The sequence below is a fragment of the Pygocentrus nattereri genome, chromosome 29 (assembly GCF_015220715.1).
Source record: "Pygocentrus nattereri isolate fPygNat1 chromosome 29, fPygNat1.pri, whole genome shotgun sequence".
In the NCBI taxonomy this organism is placed as follows: domain Eukaryota; kingdom Metazoa; phylum Chordata; class Actinopteri; order Characiformes; family Serrasalmidae; genus Pygocentrus; species Pygocentrus nattereri.
Genome location: NC_051239.1, coordinates 5,894,807 through 5,918,490, shown reverse-complemented (window position 1 = coordinate 5,918,490; position 23,684 = coordinate 5,894,807). Strand labels below are relative to the sequence as shown.

General features: G+C 42.1%; 2 protein-coding genes across 5 annotated transcripts in view; both read left to right on the top strand.

The window, feature by feature from the left end:
• Positions 1–6,511, top strand: part of adam9 (ADAM metallopeptidase domain 9) — a 76,389-nt gene extending 69,878 nt beyond the window's left edge. The window contains exons 21-23 of one of the 2 annotated variants that reach the window (XM_017682604.2): positions 700–729; positions 3,776–3,846; positions 5,102–6,511. In XM_017682604.2, coding sequence (XP_017538093.1) covers positions 700–729; positions 3,776–3,846; positions 5,102–5,162 — 162 coding nt within the window. In that variant the 3' untranslated portion in view covers positions 5,163–6,511. The remainder of the gene's footprint in view (positions 1–699; positions 730–3,775; positions 3,847–5,101) is intronic. The other variant, XM_037536142.1, reaches the window with a different exon arrangement.
• Positions 6,512–13,443: 6,932 nt separating this feature from the next.
• ogdha (oxoglutarate dehydrogenase a) overlaps positions 13,444–23,684 on the top strand; it is a 51,430-nt gene continuing 41,189 nt past the window's right edge. For all 3 annotated transcript variants that reach the window (XM_017682602.2, XM_037536141.1, XM_017682603.2), the window contains exons 1-2: positions 13,444–13,595; positions 20,622–21,050. In XM_017682602.2, the coding sequence (XP_017538091.1) occupies positions 20,826–21,050 (225 nt within the window). In that variant the 5' untranslated portion in view covers positions 13,444–13,595; positions 20,622–20,825. The remainder of the gene's footprint in view (positions 13,596–20,621; positions 21,051–23,684) is intronic.

Here is a 23,684-nt window from a genome sequence, read left to right as displayed (position 1 = left end):
CGAGCAAGTCTTCAACGAATGGGAGTAAATGGAGCTAAACGGCTAAAAACAAAAAGTTAAAACAGTTTCTAATCACTCGTCCAAAACGTTTCTTTAATTTTAGAAAGTAGAAGGATGTACAGGGTGAGTTATTTTTTATGCTGGCACAATCCTCCACGATGCGGTGCTGAAGGTGGTGTTTGTTGTGCATTTTCTCAGCATACACAGTTTGTTTGAGATGACCCCAGAGATAAAAGTCGATAACAAAATAAAGAATAAAACTGTGCCCTGTGACTTTTGACTCACCCTGTATTTCACTAATGCATTTTGGACTCGCTCAGGAGCGCCCTCTAGTGTTTGAGAAACCCAGAAGACATTACAGAGAGGAAAATCTCTCTACAAGCTCTCTGGTTGATCCATCACCTTAGAGTAAAGCCAGAATTGTTGCTTAGCAACTGTTGGCTGGTGAAACGTTACAGCCATGGTGAAAATTGTGTTTTTATCTAATATAACAACAGATATAAAGCTGTTCAGCCAATCAGATTTTGAGACAAAGAATTGCTGTAAAAAGAGCCAATCATATTGAGTTATTCTGTGTATTTACAGGGAGTTGAAACTTTAATTCCACAAACTACTTCCTAGCATTGTCTAAATGTCTCCCCATAGCGTAAACTGACTCGTAATGACAACGTTCTTCTCTCTCTCCTGTTTGTCCTGAAGCGTCAGGCTCAGTTATTGCCACCTGAGGAGGTAAATGTTTTTGAACGTGTATATTTAACTCGCTCAGGCTTTAATTGGCTCCATGGGACGATACTGCAGCTGCTTGTCCTGCCCCCTTCTCTGCTCCTGCGCTCCATCATAGCCCTCTTTTCTTTTCTGTCCGTCTAATTATCTGTGTGTTGAAAGGAAGACGTTCCTTTCCGCAGCCACAAAACCCCTCCGAGACGGTCTACACCTCTGCAAATTCTCCCTGGATTCATTTACAAGAAGTCGGAGATGAAAACTTTTCTTGTGTGTGCGTACAGACAGAATGGAGGGGTTTCGTAGCTGTGCGCTTGTGCTTTTAGGTTGTTGTGGTAATAGTCTGACTAATCTGCCTTTATTGAGCTTGACTGTACATGAAGGAAACCGCCTTTTCTGTTTATGCATGAGCTTCTGTTTGCCTGTATTTCCCTCACTCTCCCGAATTTCTTCCCTCCGAGTAAATGATAATGCCTGGTCTGCTTCGTACAGTACATGGGTTAAGGTGTATGTAATGGGGATAGTCACAGTGAGTTACAGTTAAAAATACAAAAGAGCAGCCCTGAGTTATTGTGTAAAACTAGGTCTGTCTGTGTGCTCCACATTCAAGGGATGGAGATAATGAAATTCACTTAAACAATAGAACTCAAGTGTATTATCATGAAATAACATCACGGCTGTGGTTTGGTCCCTTAGATCATCACAGCCGTGATGTTATTGGTGATAACACACTCCTCCAGTGTTCTGCTTTAATACAGCAGTTAAATAAATACAGTAATGAATGAATAAACTGGCCGTGAACGCGGTGTGTAATATGTTTTAATGTTCAGTTCCTTACCAAGCAGATTGTTGCTACGTCAGAGTAATGAGCTCCGCCCACTCGCTGCACAGCTGGCAGTTTGTTCTCCAGCTCCTTACACTAAATTCCCAAACTGGCGTCACCAATGAGCAGCTTTTCAGTCGGCAGCCAAATCGTCTGATCTTCAGAGTCAGACCAAATCAGGCTGAGCCATAAGACTACCGCAATATCAGGTTCAGCTCAGTTTGGTCAGTTTTTCCAGATCAGTATTAATGTTGTTTTGTTCCAGCCGGTCTGTAAAGCTTCTTACAGCCTGTTTAGTCTGGCGACTGGTGTTGGGTTCATTTCTGGCTGATTCCAGGTTGTTCAGCTGTTCTTCTGTCACAGCTGCCGACTGAAAAGCTGCTCAGTGGTGACGACAGTTTGGCAATTTTGTGTCGTCTCATCTTCAGAATCTGACCCAATCGTCTGCCAGTCAAATGTGATCTTAAAAGTGTCCGTTTTCTGTTTGTGCCAAAGTAAGAAGTAAAATGTTCAAATGACTTGAGCGTCTCCTACAGCTGGCAAAGTCGTTGCTTAGCAACAGCGTCTCAGCGGAGTGATACAGTGCTTGTGAAAAACCGTCATGTTATGGTGAAACAACAGCACGATTAGAACGCTTCCTAACCAATCAGCTCGCGTGGTCGGAACTGTTGTGTAAAATATAATAAACACATGATAAAATATAAATAAATAATTTTTATATATGGCAGTGCACTGTAAAAATGGTGTCTTGTCAAGTAAAAATATGGTCAATAAATCTAATGTTTCTCCGGCTGAGGTTGTTGTAAGCTTAATTTAAGATTATTTAACTTATTTCTATTTTTACTTGTTTTAAGTAAATTAAAAGTTACTTTTACTTGTTTTAAGTAACTTTAAGTAAAATGATTTCACCATATTGGCAGATAGTGTTGCTTGTTGTAAGAAATGTGCTTAAAATCTGCAAAATTATCTGCCAGAATAGTGAGATCATTTTACTTAAAAACTACATTTTACTTACTTACTAAAAAATTTTAAAAGTGACCTAAAACAAGGAAAAAATGTCTGAAAATTAGCTTAATAATATTATAATAAGTGCATATTTCCCATTTTTATTTGACATGAGACCATTTTTGCAGTGTTCGAACAAAACATCAGTATCAGTTGTATCATATTGATGCAGTACTGGGACCTCCCTTCACTTTTCAAAGTTCCAAACTGTCATGAAGTACAAGTTGTTTGTTTTTCTGGAGATATTTTCAAAGAGATTACATGTAAGATCTTCTTGTGGAAAGAAGGAGAAAGTCAGAGGAAAATGTGTGGAAAAGTCTTATCAAAAGCTCCAGAGAAAATGTGGCTCCTAACAACCACCTAGAAGACCTGGTGGACACCAAAACTGCCCCCATCAGATAAACAGCACTGAAAGCTTTCATGTCTGAGAGAGGAGAAAATCAAGCTGCTCCAGATCTGAAAACATCCACAGGGGTTTCTGTCCATCCTTCTACTGTGAGAAGACCACTCAGCGCTGTGGGTCTGAAAGGATGTGTAGCTGATCAAGAAGAGCCTCGCTGAGAAAAGGAGACAGACACATCAAACAAAGAAGCTGAACAGTGGACTGACCACCCCAGAGTCCAGGCCTCAGCACCTCTGAATGGGTTTGATTACTTCAGAAAAATGATCAATCAGCTTCTCAGACTGAGCTTTGGAGGCGTGTCTGCAGATTTACTAGAGGAACTGAAAGTGAGTCTCCTGGAAAGACTGGAGTTTGAATGGTCACTCTAATCTGCACTATTCTGTTAAGTGTTAGTTTTGTCCTCTTTTTAATGACAGTAAATTGGTCAACTTGTACTTCACGGCTGAGCTGACAGGAAACGAGGCAAGTGAAGGGTGGTCCCTGATTTCTTCATCACTACTCACTTGGACTGTTTACAGATTTACTTTTGAATTCACTTGAAAGTGAAATACAGTGAAATATTCTGTTCTGTCAACAGAGTGTTTTCATTAGCGGTCAGTGGTCACCTGGTCTGCTTCTGTGAGTCTCACTGTAATTAAGTTTGACCCTCACTGGAATATCCTCATTACGCTCCATTGAATTAAGACAGTGCTGCAGAGCCTCCGCTGCTGATCGCTGTGGCAGTTATCTCAAACTGATCTCTCCTAATGAGTAGGTGTGTGAGAGGTGGGGTTTGGGGGGGTTCTTGTATACAGATAAAGTGTGTATGTCCTCTCTCTCTGCAGGTGGTTCAGACGAGCAGGACTTCGTCAGTGCCAGCGTACGCCTCCCGGCCTCCACGCCCTCCGTTTTCACGGTAATATTTCACAAATCGTCACTCCCAGTTTGGGTAAATTCTCTTTAAATTGCTGTAAGAAAATCTTTCCAGTTGACTCAGATTTGTTTGATACTTTGAGGAAATTACATCAGTGCTTGAGGCATAAATGTTTGTTTGTTTATTTATTTATTTATTTAGTGCACCGGAGCCTCTTTGGGCCCAATCCCATTTCTTTTTTACCCCTACCCCTTGTTTTCGAGTGTCACCCTAACCCCTTGGAACTGAGTTACAAGGGGTAGTGGTTGAAATCTTGCCCTTTGTGCTTGTTATGAAGAAAACGACCATAATACATTGAAACGTCATTAAACTAAAGATAATACAGTGGTTATAATCATGTTTTAACAGAAATTTGTCATATTTGTGGGTTTCTTTGGTCGCTCATGCAACCATCTTGCTGGTTTTTCTTTATTAACACTCCGTTTGGAGTGTTGCCTCTGGAAAATCTCTGTTTGGAGGGTCATGTAGCCCCAAAACTTCGCCCTACCCCTCTGTCTCAACAGAAATCAGGACAAAACTGAGGGCTAAGGGCTGAGTGGCAGGGGCGAGGGGTGAAATGGGATTGGGCCTTGGTCTCCATACTGTCTCCATACTGAAGTGCTTGAGATCTTTCCATTTTTTATGTTTGCTACTTATTTTTACTACTTATAGTCCTTTTTTTGTTAATTAGGTATTAAAGGTTTCTGATTTATGAGCCGTTAAATATTAAAAGTCACGACATGACAAATAAATAACATACACATACAGTGGGGTTTCAAACTTCAGAACTTCAGAACAAACTTCAGATCAGTGTGACTGCAGTGCTGAGAATGACCCACCGCCCAAACAGTACCTGCTCTGTGAGGGTCCATGGGGGTCCTGACCACTGAAGAACAGGGTAACAGAGTATCAGAGAAACAGATGGACTACAGTCTGTAACTGTAGAACTACAGAGTGCAGCTATACAGTAAGTGGAGCTGATAAAGTGGACAGTGAGTGTAGAAACGAGGAGGTGGTCATGATGTTGGGCCTGATCGGTGTGTGAATATAGCCATATATGGAAACTGAAGCTGCTGCGGAGTTAACAGGGAATGTAAACTTTACAGTGTTTACGTTCTGCACTAACTCTTCTTTAGAAAGTGAGGAATTTTGTTTGTCCGTCATACGAGCCCTTTAATTCAAATCCCTCGTGTCCAAGTGCTGTTTAGACCCTGACTTTTGGAACGTTCTCTCTCTCTCTCTCTCTCCCACCACACAGGCCGCCTCCTCCAGCTGCACAACTTCTGCCTCAGAGACCGGCCCCCCCTCCCCCCGTATAACGCACGGCACACACGTCCAGCCAGGCAGGTGTGTGCATGCGCGTGTGCGGGGGAGGCCAGGTGATGTTTGTGTAACGTGAGTATTGAGGGATGTCCAGGAGGAACCAGCTGCTTGCGACACTCTGCCCTCCCCCCAAAGGCTCCGCCCCCACTTTGCCACCCCCTGAGCTTTGGAACAGTTGTCCACTGTCAGTCAAACAGCAGCTAAGCCGAAGCAGCTACGGCCACTGTTCTGAGAGGAACCTCCCGCAATACATCACTCAGCACGTGGTGGGACCTAGAGAACCTCAGCCAACGAACCGGGACCCCCTGTCGCTTTTGAATCACGGTGTCTACGGCAACAATCCCCCTATCTGTATTGTTATGACTATTATGTGCTGTAAAAGACCAGGACCACTGCAACTGATTGCACTTCAGTAATATTCACTGCGTATGAGAATGTATAGAAACGTGCAGAACCCTTCTTAGATAGCCTTTTTGAAGTGTTGGCAAGGATCGACTTCATTATTGAGGACTTTTGTTTTCCACTTTTACCTATTCTAGAGTAAATTTCGCGACGGTTGCTGGTAACTGCGACAAGCACGGCTCTTCAGAATGAGAGAATGAGGTGTCAATGCAGTTTACTACTTTATATTTTATATAGTTTTATTTCATGCAGAACTATACACACACATATACAGCCGTATGCAAACGTTTGAAAACTCCTGTTTGGTTGATTTTCCAAATGAAAATAAATGAACACATTATCTACCGAGAACACGCTTAAATATGGAATTTTCCTGGGAATTTTATGCACAATCTCTGTTTATATGTTGAGATTAACACCTGGGGGAAAGACGACTTAAAATGTAAAATGTGCCATAACGTTCAACATGTAAACATTTGAGGCGTTTTTCTCCAATATGTAAAATTAAGCAAATAAACAGTAATTGTGCATAAATATGACATTTTTCTGGAGATTTTAATGCACAATTTCTGTTTACTTGCTGAGGTGAACATGTTGGGGGGAGGAAATAAAACATACAGTATAGAATGTGCCATAACTTTTGCACGGACCACATTTTTTAATATTAAATTCAGGACATAAACAGTCATTGTGTATCAAAATGTGCAGAGGTGTGTTCTCTGTAGAGGATGTTTTAACTTAGAAAATCAACAATACGTGTCATTTGAGGGTGCACAAACTTTTGCATACAGCTATACACAAATATTGCGTATTATTGTTGTTCTTTTTATGTTTTGTACCTGAAAACCCCCAAACTGTGTGAGAACATTTCATATATATATATATATATAAAATGGAGTACTGTGCAAAAGATCACCCTTCTTTAATTAATATTTACAGTCAAAAAGGCCATTAAGTATGTTATTCATTTTTAATGCAAAATGGAAATTTGTCTGTATTTAATGTGTCCACCCTTTGCTTATATAGTTCAGTCTTAGAAGCTGGTTGATCGTTTTCTGAAGTAATCAAACCCGTTCAGTGGTGTTCAGGTCTGGACTCTGGGGTGGTCAGTCCATCGTTCAGCTTCTTTGTTTGGTGTGTCCGTCTCCTTTTCTCAGTGAGGTTCTTCTTGATCAGCTACACGTCCTTTCAGACCCACAGCGCTGAGTGGTCTTCTCACAGTGGAAGGATGGACGGAAACACCTGTGGATGTTTTCAGATCTGAAGCAGCTTGATCTTCTCCTCTCTCTCAGAGATGAAAGCTTTCAGTGCTGTTTATCTGATGGAAACGGTATTGTTGGTCTACCAGGCGTTCCAGGTGGTTGTTAGGCATCCCATATTCTCTTTAACCTTTTATATTTTGTTTTTTCCTTTGACTTTCTCTTTACTTATGCAAGTTGATTATTTTACATCTATTCTCCTCAAAAAACGTGAACAACTTGTATTTAATGGCCGTTTTGGCTAGAATGAAATACATGAAGGGTGACTTTTGCGCAGCACTGTATATATAATGTTAATCTCTTTTAATAAGCCATGTGGAGATTACGTCATCAGGCAAAGTTGCAGAGGAAGATTTCATTTCGTGCGCAGTTTTTAAAGCCTAATTTCAGGTAAACATCTCAGTCCAACCGTAAAATCTAATAACACCTGTTCAGGTTTTTAACACAGTGTTGCTTCCTCAGAGTCAAAAGTCAAAGTCTGAAAACTGCAATACACACCGGCTTTAAGCTCAGTGACCTTCAATTACACGTCAGATACTATCAGTGTTATCAGTGTTGCCGTGTGCTCTGTGACGGTCCAAGTGCTTTAGATCCGCTTCAGTATAATCGCAGCAACCAAACGTGACTTTCATCGACATTGATTCTTACTTCATTTGCCACGTTAGGGACGGTCCAACTTTACAAGGATGTCCAGTCAGGTAAACAGAGTGTGTTAGAGCCGTTTGATCGTGGTTTAGGTTCTAGGGTTCGACCACAATACCAAAGCTGTGAACTTAGCCAGAAGCCCTCCGTCCTTCTAAGAGTCCAGCCGGCTGGGGGGGGAACTCAAATGACCACAGAGACAGTGTCTGTACTCAGAAAGCCTCTCCCCTTTATTAATCAGAATAGCAGAGTTTATATACACACAAACGGCATGACCATCGCGTGATCATGCGACAAGACAATAGAGGCAGAGGATTGGATGAAATAGAGATTTAGGTGGACAAGGGCCCCCAAGGACGTTTATGATGTCCAGGAACACGGAGCCTAAACAACAGATAATGTTAGAACATTGCTCATCAGATATCATCGTCACTATGGGTTGCAACTAACCATATGAGCATAAGCTGAGGCCTCTGTATGACGCAAGCCCTAAGGCCTTATGCGCACCATAGGCCTGAACCCCATAGGTCATGATACAGTCATGGACCCAGGATTGTGCATTGATCAGTATGCGCTGACGTTAGGATCTAACAGAGTGAGTCGGTGTTCGAATTGCAGTTATTTTAACGTCACTTTTGTTTCGGTGGTTGTGATGTGGTGTAACCTTGACTCCAGCTGTGTTTCAGACCTCAAGGGCTACATGATGATACTCACTATGCCATGTGTGACAGCAAACGAGGTTCGCTGAGTGCAAAGCCATGTTCAATAATGCAATATACTACAGTGTAGCTCTCAGAGGACGTGATGAAGATAACAGCCTAATAAACCGTTCTTCTGTAATAGCAGATATGCAGATGTAACATGCTGGACTTGTCCATTCTGTGTTATGTCATCTACACATACTTTGCTCCTGCTGATTTTTTTCAATGGCGCACTGAACATTACTCATCATTACGGCAACCCATTCACAGGCTGAGTGAAGTGCCATAGCGTATGTTTAGGATACCTCTATAGCTACATTTCCACCAAATTTCAGGTAGTTTTAATGATAAAATGTCATTTTATGCCAAAAAACCTGCTTACGTTTTGACTTATCATTTAAAAAAAACTGTTTGGCACGTTTCCATTTCTAATTTCATGTACATCACAACTCCTGCAGCTTTGGCTTCCCTGACGTCCCCATCACTGATTATTATTAAGGACATTTTGTTTACTTCTTTAGTTTTACTTTTATTGCTGTTGTAAACCATTCGAGCTGTTTGAGCACTTTCCATTCAGAACAGCTGTAGCTTTTTCTGACGTCTCAGAAAAGAAGGAAAGCATTTCTTTTCCAAACCTCTTGTCTTGATGTGGGTTGACATCGGTCATATTTCACAAAATGTCTGCATAAATTGATATTCGTGAACTTTTGTTCCCAGGGGGAAAAAAAAAGTTTTCAGTATAGATTTTCACAGCATTTTATGAATCGACCATTTTTTCACTGACGTTTTGGGTTTTATCCACATTTGTGAAGTATTACTAGCAGCTTCCTTTTCAAAAGTGCACAGTTGTGTGCAGAAGTTTGTAAAATTACCCTTTTTGTCAGTAAAATTACCCTTTTTGTAGACTACTGGGTAAACATGTGTCGGAAAGACGCTTAAATATGGCATTTTTCTGGAAATTTAAGTGCGCAATTTCTATTTATTTGCTGAGTTTAACCAAACTTGCCCAAAATTTTGCACAGGCCGTTTTTTAAAATGTTAAATTCAGTAAATAAACAGTCATTGTAATGTAAAACGTGCCGGAGTGTGTTCTCTGAGGATGTGTTGACTTATTCACGATTCGAAAATCGACTTGACTGGGGGTGCACAAACTTTTGCACACGACTGCACGCTGACAAACATTTTGAAGCGCTTAAAAAAAAAATCTTGGATGGAAATGTAGCTACTGAGTGTTTCCTACGACTTTCCGCTGTTAGTGTGATAACGAACAGGTTTAACTTGCGTTATTTGCCGGAATGTGTCTATTAATGCAAGTCACTGTGTCCGTGTTGACGCCTAAATGACGACTTTTATTAAGAGTGGACTGTTTTATAGATCATTGCATTGATTTTCTTTCTTTCTACGTTTTTTGTTTTCTCCTTTTCTTGATCTTATATGGTCTGATTGCACTGTGTTCCCAAATCTTCCAGGTCCTATACTGTTGCTTGAGGTACAAGTTGACCTTAGAACCAAGTAAAGAACAACGAATGGAAGTGTCTGTGATGCACGTAGACGGGAACTGTGAGATATTATCCCAGTGTTTCACAATTAAAGGACAGGCTCAAGACAGCTTGTGCGCTTTGTGGTGTGGTGATGGGTTTATATTGGTATCGCAAACGAAAACAATAAAAGTCTCTGCTATGTTTCTACATGAACTCCTGAAATGCAGCCTCATGCGTTTGTTTCACCATCGGTGCCGCGTTCACAAGAACTAGATTCAGTTCGGTTTGAATCCAGTCTGCTCTGTAATATCGATAGACTGGATACATGGAGGTCAGGCCTACAGTCTTAAAAAGACGGTTCTTCAAGGGTTCTTCAGTAAAGACAATGATTCTGTGTAGAACTGTGAACACCCAGAGAACCATTTCCATGCTTACGTTGTTGTTTGTGTGGTGAAATGGTTCTTCAGATTGATGAAATTGTGTCGTTTCTGGTTTTATATAGAACCTTTTTGAAATAAATTCTAGATTGCACCAAAAAGATGTTTCCTTAAGGGTTCCTTAGAAGAAACAATAGTACCATGAACACTCAAGGAACCATTTGCATGCTTAGCTTAAAGGGTTCTATGCATAGTAAAATGGTCCTTCAGATTGATAGAGAATGTGTTGTATATGGTTCTATATAGCACCAAAAAGGGTTGCGCTGTCTTAAAAAAGATGGCTATACATTGGTTCTTCAGTAAAGAACATGGTATATGGAACTATGAACACTTACAGAATCCCTTGCATGCTTAAATGATTCTATATAGCACCAAAAAAGTTTCTGATGTCTTTAAAAAGGTGGTTCTCCAAGGGTTCTTTAATAGAGAAAATGGTATATGGAACCACGAACACTTAAAAGAACCCTTGCATGATTAAATGGTTCCATGCATGGTGAAATGGTTCTTCATATTGATTGAGAATGTGTTGTCTGTGTTTCTTTATAGCACCAAAAAGAGTTCTGCTGTCAAAAATGTTGGCTCTACAAGGGTTCTTCAGTAAAGAAAATGGTGTATGGAACCATGAACACTTCAGATGGATTGAGAATGTGTTGTCTATGGTTCTATATAGAACTATGAACACTCAAAGAACTGTTTGCATGATTAAAGGCTTCAATGAACGGTTAAATGGTTCTTCAGATTGATGAAGAATGTGCTGTAGATGGTCCTATTTAGAACCTTTTTGAAAAGGGTTTGTCTATTGTTATTCAATACAGAACCCTTTTCAAAAGGGTTCTATATAGAGTAAAGATGCACTGGTCAGTCGACCGGTGACCAGCCGTTGTCTGCGGTTGAGGATGGAGGTTTCAGAAACGTCATATATGAGCCCAAGATTCACAATGAGCTGTTCTTCTCGGATGTCACGGTACCAGAACCATTGGATCTCGTCTCGCACCACATACTCAGACGTTTGGACGTCTAACCAAGGCCTGACGTCATTGTTCAGCCTGGGTGCTCAGTGGGTGGATGAAGATTTCCAGTTACCATATTTTTCATGGGAGAATGTGTGGTAGATGTTTCTACATAGAACCTTTTTGAAAAAGGTTCTATATTGCATAAAAAAGGGTTCTTCTGTCATTATGAGGTCAAGCCTGTTCAAACAGAAGAACCTTTTTTGGGTGCTATATAGAACCCTTTTCAAAAAGGTTCTATGAAGAACCTTCTACAGCACATTCTCCATCAATCTGAAGAGCCCTTTCACGATGCAAAGAACCCTTTAATCACGCAAAGGATTCTTTAGCGGCTTTTCCACTGTGTGGTACGGCTCGACACGACTCTACTCGCTTGTGGTACCAGCTACATCGTTTTCCTCTGCAGACCACTATAGACCACAGTAGTCGTCAGTCATTGAGTGTGTTTACATGCACTTATTAATATGCTAAAAATCTTGAGTGACCAGATCCAGGTCCAGAAAATCCAGGTCTACATGAGTCAGACCGTAATCAAGATTTCTACCAAAAAACTCACAGAAGACGTGACGTTAAACGAAATCTAAAACTTCATGCTGTGGCTTTTTAAACATTTTGCCTGAAAATATGAACATGCATCATCTAGAAGATGAAGAACATTTAAATCCTTCATATCGTCCAGCGTGTAGTCGGTTTCTGTGTTGCTTTAGAAGTGTTTTGCTGCGTCTCACAGCGACGCTGCTCGCTTATTTCCAGTACCGCTGTCTGTTTTCACACACGTGCAGACCGAGAAATCAGAAAGAAATCAGAGTAAGAGTTCACAGCACTGAGAAATCTCATTCAGCACTCATTCTGTAGTTTGTGTTATGCCCATATTAGGAACTCCGGGTCTAAGCATGATATCTCTATGTCTATGGCGTCATGTGTTAAATAGAAACTTTCAAGTTTTCCGTTCCACCTTAAAGGGTGTAGCAGTTGTGATTAGCTACCACAAACATTAGCAAATGGGACAAAAGAGAACAGGAGCTTAGGCCCGGGTTCGTAATATGGGCCAAGAGCATGGCGCCGACTACAAAATGAGGTCACAACTACAGTGGTCCATAGTATCCTCTCAATGTAGTTGGTTGTCATAGCAACGCCAAATGAAACTACCAAAATGTGAAGAAGAAGCTCATAGTAACAAAACAAAAGACAGCTGAAAAGTTCGGAGGACGAGACTTTTGGTATTGGCTCAGCTCACACTGGAAACTTGATAGAGGCGGTACCAACAATAGCACCTGGTACCAGATTTGCTTAGGGGAAAACCAAAAAAGGTGAGTGTTCATGGTTCTATATAGACCTACTTACTTGAAGAACCCCCTTTTTTTTTTTCAATGTGTTGCTTTCAGGCCGACATGCCCTGTTAACATACTGTGACACACTATCCTACACCGATCAGGCCTCACATTCTGACCACCTCCTCGTTTCTACGCTCACTGTCCATCTTATCAGCTCCACTTACTGTAGAGCTGCACTCTGTAGTTCTACAGTTACAGACTGTAGTCCATCTGTTTCTCTGATACTCTGTTACCCTGTTCTTCAGTGGTCAGGACCCCCATGGACCCTCACAGAGCAGGTACTATTTAGATGGTAGATCATTCTCAGCACTGCAGTGTGACTGATGTGGTGGTGGTGTGTTGCGCTGGTCTGAGTTGATCAGACACAGCAGTGCTGCTGGAGTTCTTAGATACCTCAGTGTCACTGCTGGACTGAGAAAAGTCCACCAACCAAAAACATCCAGCCAGCAGCGTCCTGTGGGCACCGTCCTGTGGGCACCGTCCTGTGACCACTAATGAAGGACTAGAGGACGACCAACACAAACTGTGCAGCAGCAGATGAGCTGTCGTCTCTGACTTTACATCTACAGGGTGGACCGACAAGGTAGGAGTGTCTAATAGAGTGGACAGTGAGTGGACACAGTGTTTAAAAACTCCAGCAGCACTGCTGTGTCTGATCCACTCGCACCAGCACCATGTCAGTGTTACTGCAATGCTGAGAATGACCCACCACCCAAATAGTACCTGCTCTGTGAGGGTCCATGGGGGTCCTGACCACTGAAGAACAGGGTAACAGAGTATCAGAGAAACAGATGGACTACAGTCTGTAACTGTAGAACTACAGAGTGCAGCTATACAGTAAGTGGAGCTGATAAGATGGACAGTGAGTGTAGAAACCAGGAGGTGGTCATGATGTTAGGTCTGATCGGTGTACATTACCGAACGCCCTGTCCCCCTGCGCTGTGACTCGATGTCGCAGTGTCTGGATTTTACTATCAGACCAACTGCAAACCATGGATTTAAACGTGACGTCACGCCGCGCGTGACGTACCAGCCTCGAGACTGCTTTCCGGCGCGCGCTGCTGTCATTTCCAGCCGAGCAGAGGGGCAACGGAGCGGCGGAGGGGGTCAGTTAGAGCCCGGGTGCGCCCAACTTCGCCAAAGACCGGTCCAACCTCGCAAAAGTAAGAGCCCTCTTGCACTGACAGAACCTGTGTGAATGAACGAAGCCGAAGGCGGCTTCCTGTTCGCCGGCTTCTTGTTCGAATTTGCCCGTCCCGCCTTAAACGGTGTAACTGCTGCACCATTTAAGGTGGAACGGGAAATTTGGAAGAGGAAGCTTCGTTCGGAGCTGTACATCTGACACAATCCAGGCTAAACATATCCTGGGCTTTTCCCCTGTGCGTTAGGTTCGGTAAGACGCAGTGTCCGTTACTCGGTCGGTCCACCACGCAGAATTAGCTGCATGGCTCAGCTACGCATGGCTTAGTGCCCGAGTTTGCTCGTTTTAAAGGAGGATTTTCGTAAACGGTGGGTTTTCGCTACCCTGCTGCGCACAGTAGACCCAGTTCGAGCAGCCGGGAGCCGTTTAAAGGACGTCGAATTGGCCTGGCGCTGTAATGGGAGTTAGCATAGCTTAGCGTTAACGTTAGCTGCTAGTATTTTCCATGTTTAGTAAGGACAAAGTGATGGACAGGCTTCGAGGCCAATCGCGACGCTCGGAGAGCGGCTCCGTGGGCGGGATCACGGCGTGCTAGCCAATCAGCTCTTCGGAACAGCTCCGGTGGGTGGTGCCTCGGGCGGGCGGGTTAGCGGTTAGAGCGGAGAAATGTGGAGCGAATACAAGGTCAAAACAAAGGTGTGGAGCGAAGTTCGTGTTTATTTCACTGCGGTGAACTCGGTCACACGCGGCGTTTTACTGACTCAAAACTTTGTAAAAAGTGCTCTGCCGGTAAACGTCCGCGTCAGCCTTTGTTGGCAGAGTGTTCCCAACACGTTTACGGTCCAGTGTTGTGGGCTTGCCAACAAGTCAACCCGAGTCTCCCCATCGTCATAGCAATGAGTGCTCCTCGTCTTTGGGAAGCTGAAGGGGAACTCCACCGGCTTTTCAAAAAATTCTGCATAATTATTTGGTTGACGTGTAAACAAAGCCATTCGGAGTGGTTTGAAATGCCCTTGCGTGTGGTGAGATTGATGCCTTACATGAAATGATTAGATAAATGCGACCCGGTTTCTGACACGATCGCGTGTCTTTGTGATAGTTTTGTCTTGAAATGAATTTTGGTCCATTTATTTTAATGATTTCATGACCAGGAGATGCTTGAAGGGCTTTGTAAGGCAAAGTAGTCCCCAAAGAAAGCTTATTTTTTTCACATGTATGACTATTTGCCGTCGTCAGGGTTACTTATAAAAACACGTGTGGGTTCACTAGTTAATAAAATGGCTACATTGTGTTGTAGTGTTGTAGATATCATGACTCCCGGTTCCCATCACCACCACTGTAAACAAATATGACCCAGCAACTTTCTCTGCAGTTAACCATTTCACGTCAAGCGACTTCGTTTACGTCTCAAGGACTGATTCAGAAATTTTGAAAAAGTGGTGGAAACAGTGGGTAGAAAGTGGATACTTTATTGATCCCGAAAGAGATTTAGCAGCCAGCAGCAGTCACACAACGCAGGACAGTGATAGTAATAAGGGTGTAATAATATAACAGGAAGAATAAATATAAAACATCCTGTCTACAGGCAGATATACAAATAGAAAAGTCCAAAAATGTGGAATAAGATCTGTAACCTGAGATGAAAGTAGCAGGGCAATGATGACCGTACGAGGAGGCGCAGGTAAAGGCATGTAATGACCATACTGAATAAATATGTGCAGGTGTTGGTACCAAAATAAAGTGTGTAGTACAAGTAATGTTAATGCAGCTGACTTTACCCACAACCAGTCTGAGTAAAAAGTGAGTCAGGTCTCCTCAGGGAGCATTAGAACTGGATCAGGATCCTCTTGGTCTAAAATAAAATCCTAATACAGTCCCAAAGTGAGAGATGCGTGTAGTCCATGTTCTGAGTGAAATTAGGTGTGAAATGAAATTTAAACGAAACGGAGTAAAAAGTATTTTAGTGATACTTTAGTAGTAGTGAGAGTAATCTACCTCACAAAAGTACATCTGTCAAGTTTTCTTTTCTCATGTATCTGTACTGAAGTTTCTCCGTTCTGGGTGACTTTCTCCTTTCACTCCACTACATTTCAGAGTCTAATATCCGACTTTTTCCTCCTACATTTTGAGAAATCTGTGGTTCCTTTTGGTTTCTGTGTGTATAAAAACGTAACATGTCAAAACGAAAGAAGCGCAAAGCCAGAGCACCAATCAGGGCCCAGCGGTCACTTTGTTTAGAGCTGGTTTTGACCTGTTGGTCATACCGACCCAGTGCAGCACGCGGTTCAACGTCAGCGCAGCAGCGTAAAACTTTGGGAGAGTCTGTTCAACATAAATGATGAACTAACCTAACTTTGTGTAAATAGAGCTCAATATAGAAATATGTCCACATACGCAGTCGAGACTGACGCGGCTTTTTTCTGAATTTCTACAAACACCATTTCATTTTATAGTAAATGAGTTTGGGCTGGTTTATGTTTATGAACAGACGCCTACAGATCAACATAGTAAAGGAGCTCATCTGTGATCCTGAGTTTAAAGCCAGTTTTTATTCAACTTAGTTCCAAATTTAAGTTAAATTTCAGTACTTAAGTACATTTGAAGGTAAATACTTTAGTACTTTTACTCAAGTGGAGGTCTAAAGGGAGGAACTTCTACTTTTACTGGAGGAATATTTCACCTGGGGTGTCTCTGCTTTTACTCAAGTGCATGATTTGTGTACTTCGTCCAGCACTGCTATTTATTAGCCTCCATATCACTTGCTGTGCAAGCAGTCAGAATTTGTTTAGGGGGCATTTCCAGTGGTTGTATGATATTTGAATAATGCGTACTGGTTGTCATAGTGAGAAAATTGATGGAAGAAAACACAATCAGTACAAAATCTTGAATTTCTGTCCAACCAATGAGGCTGAAGGTTGCAATGCTGCACTACAACATATTACATAAGATGACAAATGACATATTAAATGCTAGCATTAGGTCGGAATGACTCAAGTAATGTCACGTAATGTTTGCTTAACCGTAAACTACTGTAACACTGTGTGTGTGTGTGTGTGTGTGTGTGTGTGTGTGTGTATATATGCACAGTGCAGTAACTAGGATACGGTATTTGCGTTACCGCCCCACCTTCCTAACTTATCACACCTAGACTTGCACCTCTTCAGTCCAGTTAAGCTACAGTTCACTCTGTACCCCAGTTTTCCTTCAGGCCCTGCAGCGTTTCATGTCTTCCGGATTCAAGTGATTGTCAAGGCCATAATTAGCCGAGTCAGGGATTGGGATTGGGGGAGGAAAGAGTTAGCGCAGTCAGGGCGTGCCAGTAGAGTTACATAACCAACTCTATATGGTGGCTTCTGTTGTGACCGCTTTAGAAAAGCCTTTTCATCTACCTGAACGCCAGCTTGCTTTAACACGTGTCCAGATATTCAAGTGCATGTTTTACGGCTGCGATGTGCACAAAATAGTAATACTGCAGTGCAGCTTGCATTTAGAAATGCCTTCGTGTGTCAATAATGTGGTATGGTTACTAGGGTGGGCGATGTTTTCATATTATTACAATACTTTCATTTTCATGATAGACGATATGCGTCATTTGTATTTTTTCAGTCTAGTTTTTGTTACATTTAAGTTGGAACAAGCAAAATAGACCCTGTAGTGCCACATATAAAATACACATTTATAATCATAATAATAATAATAATCATAATAATAATAATAATAATAATAACACCTGCAACTGCAGTGATTTTATTCAGTGTTACAAACAGCACCAAATCCAATTAAACAGACCTAAATTTGCTCACTTTGTAATGAAACGTAGTTAGTCAGTGTTTAAGTACTCAGAAATGTGTACTGTGACAATTTATCACCATAATGATAAAATATTGTCATATTGCCCAACCCCAGTGGTTTCAAATTCACCGGCATCATTTTGGCCAAAGTAATTTACTTTGGTTAGATTATCCAAATGCCTTAATTCGTCTGAAAACCCACGGAAATCGTCCCCTGGTACTGTGGGGAACAAATGCCATGGGCTTGTTTACGTATTGCAGCCTTTTGTTATATCAGCATGAAAGATAATATTGAGGTAATGATTTACAAACAGTATGTTGTGCAGCTCAAAGTATGTTTATACAGTACCTGCACAGGTCAGAGACCAGACCACCCTTCATTTATTTCATTTCCAGTCAGAACCGTCAGTTATTTATTTTCTGTGAAATACTTCAGAGGAGGTTAGATAGAAGGTAACCCACCTGTATAAGGGAGGAGAAAAGGCAGAGAAAAATAAGGAGCTTAGAAATGATTAAAAGATATGAAGAAAGTGAGGCTCATAACAACCACGCAAGACCTGGTAGACCACCAGATCTGTCACAGTCGGATAACCAGCGGCTTCCGTCTTTGAGGGAGAGGAGAAACAAGTGTTTTGGATTACTGGGATTGTGAGAAGCAGAAGATCCAACCAACTTCTAAGACTGAACTTTTCAGGTGTGGAAGAACATCCCTGCAGATTTCTGAGAGAAACTGAAAGTGAGTCTCCTGAAAAGATTGTAAAAGGTTGGACCCCCTTTTGCCTTCAGAACTGCCTTAATTCTTCGTGACTTTCAACAAGGTGTTGGAAACGTTCCTCAGAGTTTCTGGTTGGTTATTTGAGTTCCTGCTGCCTTTCTATCATCTGGAACCAGTCTGCCCATTCTCCTCTGACCTCTCACATCAACAAGGCATTTTCGTCCACACAACTGACCGCTCACTGGATATTTCCTCTTTTTCGGACCGTTCTCTGTAAACCCTAGAGATGGTTGTGCGTGAAAATCCCAGCAGATCAGCAGTTTCTGAAATACTCAGACCAGCCCGTCTGGCACCAACAACCACGCCACGTTCAAAGACCCTTAAATCCCCTTTCTTCCCCGTTCTGATGCTCGGTCTGCACTTCAGCAAGTTGGCTTGACCACCTCTACAGGCCTAAATGCAGTGAGTTGCGGCCGTGTGATTGGCTGATCAGCTATTTGTGTTAACAAGCAGTTGTACCTAATAAAGTGGCTGGTGAATGTAGATAACTTGTAGTTAAGGGCAAATGTTTTGACTGGAAATAAATGAAGGCTGGGCTGTAGGAAGCGTCGTGCTGTATGTAAACGTAGCAGCAGAAATGTTTTTTTTACAGTCCTGTGTGAAAGTTTTAGGCGTCTAAGCTAATTTTTAAACAGTTGACCTCAGCAGTGAGTTCATCACAATATACATTAGAATAAAGTCGTATTCATAATTCAAATAAACAGAAAAACAATAAAAAGTACCAAGAATTTCTTGGGTCCATATTTTTCCTGGACACCTTCACAGCCGCCACAGAGACTCGTTAATATCTTCAATGACATCATGAGCTCAATTTACTGAGCTCTGATTGGTCAAACCAGGAGCTGCTTTTTACAATTACGTTCATGGTATTTGGCTGACGCTCTTTTCCAGAGCGACTTACAATTTGACTATTTTACACAGGTAGGCAAAGGTGGTGTTAGGAGTCTTGCCCAAGGACTAGTGTAGGATGCTTGTTCAATCAGGGGATTGAACCCCAGTCTACAGCGTCAAAGGCAGAGGTGTTACCCACTACACTACACCAATTAACTACATGTAGTACTGGGCTTCCTCAAGGAGCGGTTTGAAAATGGTTAAACAAACACACTCACGTCCATAAAATCACTATTTATTATTTATATGATATATATGCATGTATGTCTGTGTGTGTATGTATATATCATTAATTAATATTCTATACATTTTGTTTATTCAGATATTAACACTTTTCTAATAAATAGATTTTGAAAATGTGTCTTGGGTGCCTAAGACTTTCGCTCAGTACTGTATATTATCTCTTGTATATTATACATGTTATGCCCAATAGCATCCACAGATCCCTTCTAATTAGTGAATTCAGCTAATTTAGTGTGCACCCAACGCTGATGCTCCTGGGCTATGGAATAGGAGAACTACATTCTCAAGACTTTGAGGACAAGTTTAAGCATCCCGAAATAATCGTCCAACATCAGTGACCTCGTGACCTCATTAATGTCCATGTGGCTGAATGCAGTCAAATCCTCACAGCAATGTTCCAAAAGCCTTTTGAAGAGTAGAGGCTGTGACTGCCGCAAGGGGGGACGGACACCCTATCAGTACCCTTCATTTCAGAAGAAACAGATAAACAGGTGTCTACAGACTTTTGGACATGTAGTGCTGGCAGGGTTTAACCTAATCTTGGACTAAGGCCTAATCCCATTTCTTATTTTTACCCCACCCCTTGTTTTCGAGTGTCACCTTGGTTGAAGTGGTTGAAATCTTCTACGAAATGAGACCCTCAAATAAAAAGAGCATCACTTCATTAACAGCTACCAGGACAGCAGAGGAGGGGAAAGTTCAGCTCCTCACTGCTGGGCTTTAGTCACATTTAGGGCATCATACGCCTTCAAAGAGGGGGGCAATTATTTATTATCGCCCACCACTAATTCTTCAGTGATATGAAGTTATAGTCAGCTAGTTATTTACCAGCTTCTTGTTTGAATTTTCCCGGTCAACCTTAAATGGTGCAGTATTTAAGGTGGAATGAGAAATTTATCTAGCAAGCTACTGAGACATCAGCATAACTAGTGACTTAGTATGAAGAAAAGGACCATAATGCACTGAAACAACATTAAACCAAGTTAATTCAGTGGTAATTTTTAACACGGAAAATTCTCACGGTTGTGGGTTTTTTTCCTTTTTTTCCTTATAACTCTCCGTTTGGAGGGCCATGTAGCTCTAACGCTTCGCCCTACCCCTCTATCTGAAAAATCAGGACACCCTACTCCAAGGCATAATTGCACAAAATGAATGGGCAAGGGCTGAGTCGTAGGGCAAAAGGTGAAATGGGATTGGGCCTTAATTTCAGTGTTAATTGAGATTTACCATTGGAAAGCTTTTTAGGTGTAGGCCTAGGCTTAATCTGGGTCTGGGGTACATCATATAGTTATATCACCCACCCTTACCTCTGTATTCATGTACTAATGGCCTTTTGTGTCTTTCCCAGGTTGGTGAAATCTGTCAAATCAGTCGACCACTGCCCTCTGCAAGAGCGAGGAGAAGATCTTCTCTGGGACGTCAGAAGCAGCTCTTCCGTTTGTGGGAATTAAAGGGGGGGTGACCTCTTTCTCTCCTTCTCTCTGCTGGTGGGGACACCCGGGAGCACACGTTGCTGTGTTTGAGAGTTTGACGCTCTTTTTATCAGACTGCAATGCACCGCTTAAGGACTTGTGCGGCGCGGCTTCGGCCGATCACGGCCTCACAGACTGCTAAAAACGCGTCGCAGCAGAGGCCTGCGGCCACGCTCAGGACGTTTCAGCCAATCAGGCGCTACACGGCGCCAGTGGCCGCCGAGCCATTCCTGAATGGGACAAGCTCAAACTATGTGGAAGAAATGTACTACGCCTGGCTGGAGAACCCCAAGAGTGTGCACAAGGTAAGCAGAAGAGGACAAGCAGCTGGATTTGTGTGAAGACCAGTTGGTCCTCGGTTTTGATTTCTCTTTTCTACCTTTTTTTTTTTTTTTTTTTTTTTGGTTGTTGCTCTTTCCTCTCCTGTTCAGATGGGCATGGTTTTCTATAGGGAGGTTCAGTGATGCAGTTATTACCAGAGTAACTCTGATTTTAGGCCCCTCCCAATTCACTGTGTTGGTGCAGTAGCGCTGGGACCTGTATTAGGAGGGGACCTGTGGTGGTGGTGCCTCCTGATGTGTAACATCAAGGTTATTTTCAAATTTCACAGATGATCCTTTATTAGTCCCACAAGAGGGAAATCCACAGTGCTAGTGCAGCAAGGGAAATGCCACTTAGGTCCCCAGTCAGTTCTTTTCGCCTCGCTTTGTCCCGGTCACTACCTGATTTGAACGGAAAAGCACGGCAAAGGCGCGTCAGCATGTGTGTCTAAGGCTGTGTCCGAAACTGAAGGCAGCGGTTTTGGTGAGTGGTTGTCTCAGAAGGCAGTGCTGCGATAAACGTACCTCTGAGACGCATTTCGAGGGCAGTGTTGCATCACGCTGTTGCCAAGATATGACCTCTCACTACCAGCTGTTAGCATTAGCACCTTTTTTCAGTTTTTTAAGAAGGCTAGGATATGCTGCCTTCAAAAAAAGCGGCCAAACTGAGGAGACTGGCTGCCTCAGTACCTCAGAATCCTGTATGAGTAGGCAGCATTTATTATGTTTCAGACACAGCCTTTATCAGGCAGCAGCTGTAAAACAGTAGAAATAATCATAATCATTTTTATTTATGCAGCACTTTTTCCGGTGATAAGATTAAACAGTAATACAAGAAATTATAAGTATTGATATAGAACCATATAAAAAATGGCACACACCAAATTAAAGATAAACACCACCAGATGTCGAGTTTTAATTGAACGCTAAAGAGTTAGAGATGTTTTTAAAGGTGAGCACTGAGCTTATCTAATAAAAGGTGAACTGAGCTCCACAGTTTAGAAGCAGAATAACTGAACGAGTCTCTTCACGTTTTCTCTGTGATTGTAGAAGATCAACATCCGCAGGTCTAAGATCATAAACAGACAGACGCTCGGTGATGTAAGTGGAGCTTTAAGGTCATTCAGAGCCTAAAAACCAGTAGCAGAGCTTTAAACTCTGTCCTGAACGATGCAGACAGCCAGTGCAGCTCTTTTAAAGCGGGACTGATCTGATCTCTCTGTGCTGTTTGTGTTAGGATGCTGCTGCGTTTTGTCCGAGTTATGAGGGATGTACTGTTTTCTTAGGAAGCCCAAGTCAGAAGATCATTACAGTGATCAACTCTGCTGTAACAAATGCATGAACACGTTTCTCTGCGTCGCTCTGAGAGAGGAAAGGCCGAACTGCAGTGATTTTCTCAGATGATATGAAGCTGCTTTAGTGACTGCGTTTACATGAGGGCTCACACAGAGCTCAGAGTCCAAGGTCCCACCCAGGTTTCCTACTTCAGGTTTAGTTTATGAAAGTAAAGAGCCGAGCTTCTCGTAAAGCAGCTTTCTCTCAGTTTTTGAACCACTGATGAGTATTTTGTTTTTTTTGTGATTTAATTGTTGAAAATTTTGCAACAAATTACATATTTTTGCACACGTGTTGTGAAATCGGTTTCGGTTTAAATTGGGTGGGTCAAGAAACAAACAGCCACCCCTGCTGGTCAGAGCTGGTGTAACATGCTAAGTGTTATATAACGTACATTGCTGCAATATATAACGTAGTTATGCAATAATAAGCCTGCAGTTTAAACTAATAATAGTTTCACTTGGATTGTAACATGATTTTAATGCATTGTTGATGCGGTACGTAAGTTGCTCTTATCAGTTAATCGAAAGCCAATTTTGCCATTTATTTTGCATTGATTAAGACGAGGACTTTGGGGATTTAGGTCTTGCATCAGTTGCTTTCCAGAAGCGAAGTATAGTTAACAGCAAACTGCTTTCATATCTTTTTTTTCATGCCTTGTAGTTTGATGTTTTAAGAACATAAAAAAATTAGGCCTGCAGTTTTTCTTGCATGTTTCGTGTCCGTAGACTGTCAGAGACGTATCTGACCACCATTAATGACTGATTGTGTTACCACACACCTGGTGTATTCCAAACAAGAGAAAAGCGGCTTGGTTTTCCCCCAAAATGTTTGTGTTGGAAAACCATATGAAGGTATGTATGTGTAGGTGAGGTCACATTGCTGGTATTCCTGCTGGATATTTTTAGAGCGGTCACAGGACTGTGCCTGTCCCAGAACACCATTACCTCTGTCTGTCCAGCAGGTCTGCCAAGTTGGTAACCAACTTTAGCTTCTAGGCTAATGTTGCTGATAAACACTGGTAGCCAATAGTCACCCAAATCTTTTTCATAAACACATCCCTAGATTTTCGTGCAGCTCACACAAACCACATCCAGCGGTTCATTAAAGCTGAGCAGACTCGTCAGTGTAGTTTTATAAACATGGCTTCAGTTAAAAAAATTAACATAAATTCATAAATAGAAACAACCGAAATCAGTAAACTGTAGAAGCTGCCTGCAGCTGGACCGTGAAGTCGTGTCCCAAATCACATCCACAAATCTGTGTGACCTTTCTGAAGGCCTG